Here is a 3610-nt window from a genome sequence, read left to right on the forward strand (position 1 = left end):
TCCGGCATATATTTTTAAAAAAGCTGACCAAGGTATGGTAAAATTTTAAAATTTAAATTTCAATGCAAGACTGCGCTTTCCAAAAATATAAACATCTTTGAAATCGCATAGGAAACAACAAAATTGCACGTGTTTAAAAATTTTACATGTCGAAGGTACCCTACTTTGAGCCACCATAGCGCCGCCCCTGGATAATTTGTAGAGCTCATTTTAATTAGTTAATCTCGAATACTACTTGGCTACGCCTATGTCAAATTTTATCGCGATCGGGCCAGCCGCTTAGAAATGACAGATTTATTTCCAAAAAAAAATTGATTCTGCCCCACTGTGCATATGAGTGAGTACACAACCAGTAAATTCCTCATGCAGTAATTGAATAGTTTCACTGGCAGCTCGTACCTTCGAATTTAAGAAGAAAGAGTTCTGATATCATGTTTCATTAGCTTCATTTGCTTGATCAGCTTCATTTTCGAAGAACGAATGACTTAAAAATGCTGGATTTTTTCAAATTTTTAGCTTTAATTTTGAAATATTTATACAATATAAATTTATTCAAAATATTAGCCATTGTTAGCTTGACCCCTTACCATCTTTCTGGCAAAATATGAATTCCAAGGCAAAAGAACTGCTTATTAGTTGACGCCAATTTCGGATACTCTGTTCCAAAGTGAAGCGTATCCCAGAGAGAGCGTTCTGCATCGATCGAAACAAATAGTAGTCGGACGGGGCACGGTCTGGACTAGGGATGCCAATCCCGAAATCTCGATCCCGAAAATCCCGGGATTTTTCGGGATCGGGATTTCCCGAATCCCGGGATTTGTGAAAAAGAATCCCGGGATTTTTCGGGACTAACAAATCCCGAAATATTATGAGATTTTTGAAATTTTAGGACGATTTTTGAAGCACCCAAAATACTTAGAAAGCTAAATTTCAGCATATTTTTTATAATACTAATCTCGCTTCAAATCCAAACGCAGCCAGATTTTTTCATTTGAATCGGAGAGCAGCACGTCTCCCTTGCATTAACAGGCTTTTACACAATTTACACTTTTACGAAATTTATGTTCAAGTTATTTTCTAAAGGGGACTAGGGGCAAATGTAGCCCGATTTCCGCAGTACTTTACAGTATAATTTCAGAGTACTTACAACTTATTTTGTGCAAAATTTTATAAGGATTGTCGTATAATCAAGATATTTATGACTGCTCAAATAGTACTCCGGGGGACAATTGTATGGAGCTAGGGGAAATCATGGACCATTTTATTTTAATTTAACGCATTAGTTTTTGATTTGTTATGTTTTTACTTAAATATATTAATGAAATAATAGTTTTTATTGTTGAAATTGATGTTTTTGACGTTTAACTAAAATCCCGAAGTCCCGAAAAATCCCGAAATCCCGAAAAATCCCGGGATCCCGAAAAATCCCGGGGTCCCGAAAAATCCCGGGATCCCGGGATTTACATTTCTAAAATCCCGAATCCCGGGATTTGTAAAACCCAGTCCCGTTTGGCATCCCTAGTCTGGACTATGAAGCAGATGAGACAAAACTTCCCAACTATTTCATTCTAAATAATTTTTAACGGATATTTCAACATGTGGCCGAGTTTTGTCATGATGGAATATTACAGTTTCATGTCTGGCCACATATTGTGGGTGTTTATCGGCCAATGCTCGGTTAAAATGAATCAATTACGATCGATACAGGTTCCTGTGATGTAAGATTTCAATAGCTCATAATAGATAGGAACCTTTTGGTCCCACCAAATACTGAGCATTACCTTAGCGCCATGAATATTTGGCTTTGGTGTCTATGCGGCTAGTTGTCCGAGCTTAACATAGGATATCTTTCGCTTCGGTTTATTGTAATGCATCCATTTTTCATTATAAGTAATGATTCGGTGCAAAATGATTTTCTTTTATTGCATTCAAACATCATTGCGGACATGCAAATTCGTCTTCCAAGATCTCTCGGATTCAATTCGTATGGTATATAATTTCCCTGTTATTGGATAAATACTACTGCTCGCAAACGTTTAGAAATTGCTTCTTAAGTAGCACCCAAAGCTCTTGTTGAGTTTGACAACAATCTTCATGGAGTAATGCCTCCAATTATTGGCCTTCAAACTTTTTTGGCAGGACTGGGCGATCAAAATCGCATAAAACATCTATCTCACGTTGAAACCGATGGAACACGTTCTCCATTAGCTTTGGTGAGCAATCGTTATGCTTCAGCGTCACTTTCTTCAAATTAAAGAAGTAAAGCAAAACTTACCGTTGGTACAAAATTCGACATTTGAGAAGTAAAAAAACCTATCAGTTTCGCTTTTGAGACAATAACATCTTTAAATTTATCTCGAACCTGATTCAAGCCTTTTGTACTAAATACATTCTTGGCCATCTACCACAAATGTTTTTCCCTAATATAAAAGTTCTCAAAAACTAAAGTTCAAAACACATTCCATTTAGAAGTTAACAATCATTTTATTGATAAATTTTAGCATTTAGATACCAGTATGGGTCTTGATCCAATCCAAGTAGCTGGTGACACGGGTAAAGGCAGCTGGGTAGCCCTTGGCGCAACCGGCAGATGAACCGAAAGAGGTCAAGCCAACTTGAACCTTGCTGGATTCCAAAACCAATGGGCCGCCGGAATCACCTTGGCAGGTGGAAACACCGCTGGGAGTAGAAACGCAAATGTTGGAGGAGGTAATGGTGGTACCGTAGGTCTTGGCGCAGGCGGTATTGGAAATGACTTGCATGACAGCCCATTGCAAATTGGTGGCAACACCGCTAGCATCAGAGGTACGGCCCCAACCGGAGGCAACAACCTTATCCCCAGCATAGGTGGAGTAAGAGCTGGCAATGGAGGGCAATTTAACAGCCTTAATCTTGGCAGTATAAGCAGTGGATGGGATCTTGATCAAGGAAATATCGTTCTTCAAAGTTCTGCTATTCCAGCCAGAGTGAATGATGACATCGCTCTTGCTAACAGTGTGTTTAACTTCAGCGGAGGTGCGTACAGTGGCGCCCAAGTACACAGTAACCGATTGAACACCATCGGTGCAGTGAGCAGCAGTCAATACCCATTTGTTGCCGATCAAAGAACCACCACACCAGGAGGAGGAGGTGGCACTAAGTTTCAAGGATAGACCTACTTGGTAGGGGAATTGACCCACGCTAGCACTATGGCCATTGGTAATACGAGCCTCAGGCTCAACAGCCTCTACCACAACATTGCGTTGGTTGATTTCAGCACCACGTAAATCGAAAGCGGAAGCGGTGGCCAAAGCCAAAGCGAAAACAATTAAGAACTTCATGTTAGTTTGGCCAGAAAAACAAAACAACTGATACATTTTGCCAATTGTTAACAACATTATATAGCACAATTTGTGCAGATTTGGCAATAGATAGAATAATCAGTTCGAAAGCATGATAATAACATATAAATGTTGGAGGATTTTAAAATAAATGAATGAATTGGAAATTTTAACAAGTGTAGGGTTTAAAACAGCTAATATCTTATCTATTATAGGCAATCGTGTTAAGTAAAAGTAGTGGGTCACTGTCGACATATCGAGATTAAAAACTCATTAGCTTGATACTTGTG

At 38.9% G+C, this 3610-nt stretch overlaps 1 protein-coding gene across 1 annotated transcript; it reads right to left on the bottom strand.

Annotated features, from left to right (window-relative positions):
* Window positions 1–2464: 2464 nt before the first annotated feature.
* Window positions 2465–3347, bottom strand: LOC135952328 (serine protease 1-like). The gene has a single exon (XM_065502219.1). It carries the CDS (start codon window positions 3318–3320, stop codon window positions 2505–2507), a length of 816 nt encoding a protein of 271 aa, XP_065358291.1. The 5' UTR covers window positions 3321–3347; the 3' UTR covers window positions 2465–2504.
* Window positions 3348–3610: the final 263 nt, after the last annotated feature.

This window comes from Calliphora vicina, chromosome 2 (assembly GCF_958450345.1).
Source record: "Calliphora vicina chromosome 2, idCalVici1.1, whole genome shotgun sequence".
Taxonomy (NCBI): domain Eukaryota; kingdom Metazoa; phylum Arthropoda; class Insecta; order Diptera; family Calliphoridae; genus Calliphora; species Calliphora vicina.

Bases quoted from the DNA above. Each gene is read 5' to 3' on its own strand.
- LOC135952328 (XM_065502219.1), bottom strand. From the start codon at position 3,320: ATGAAGTTCTTAATTGTTTTCGCTTTGGCTTTGGCCACCGCTTCCGCT.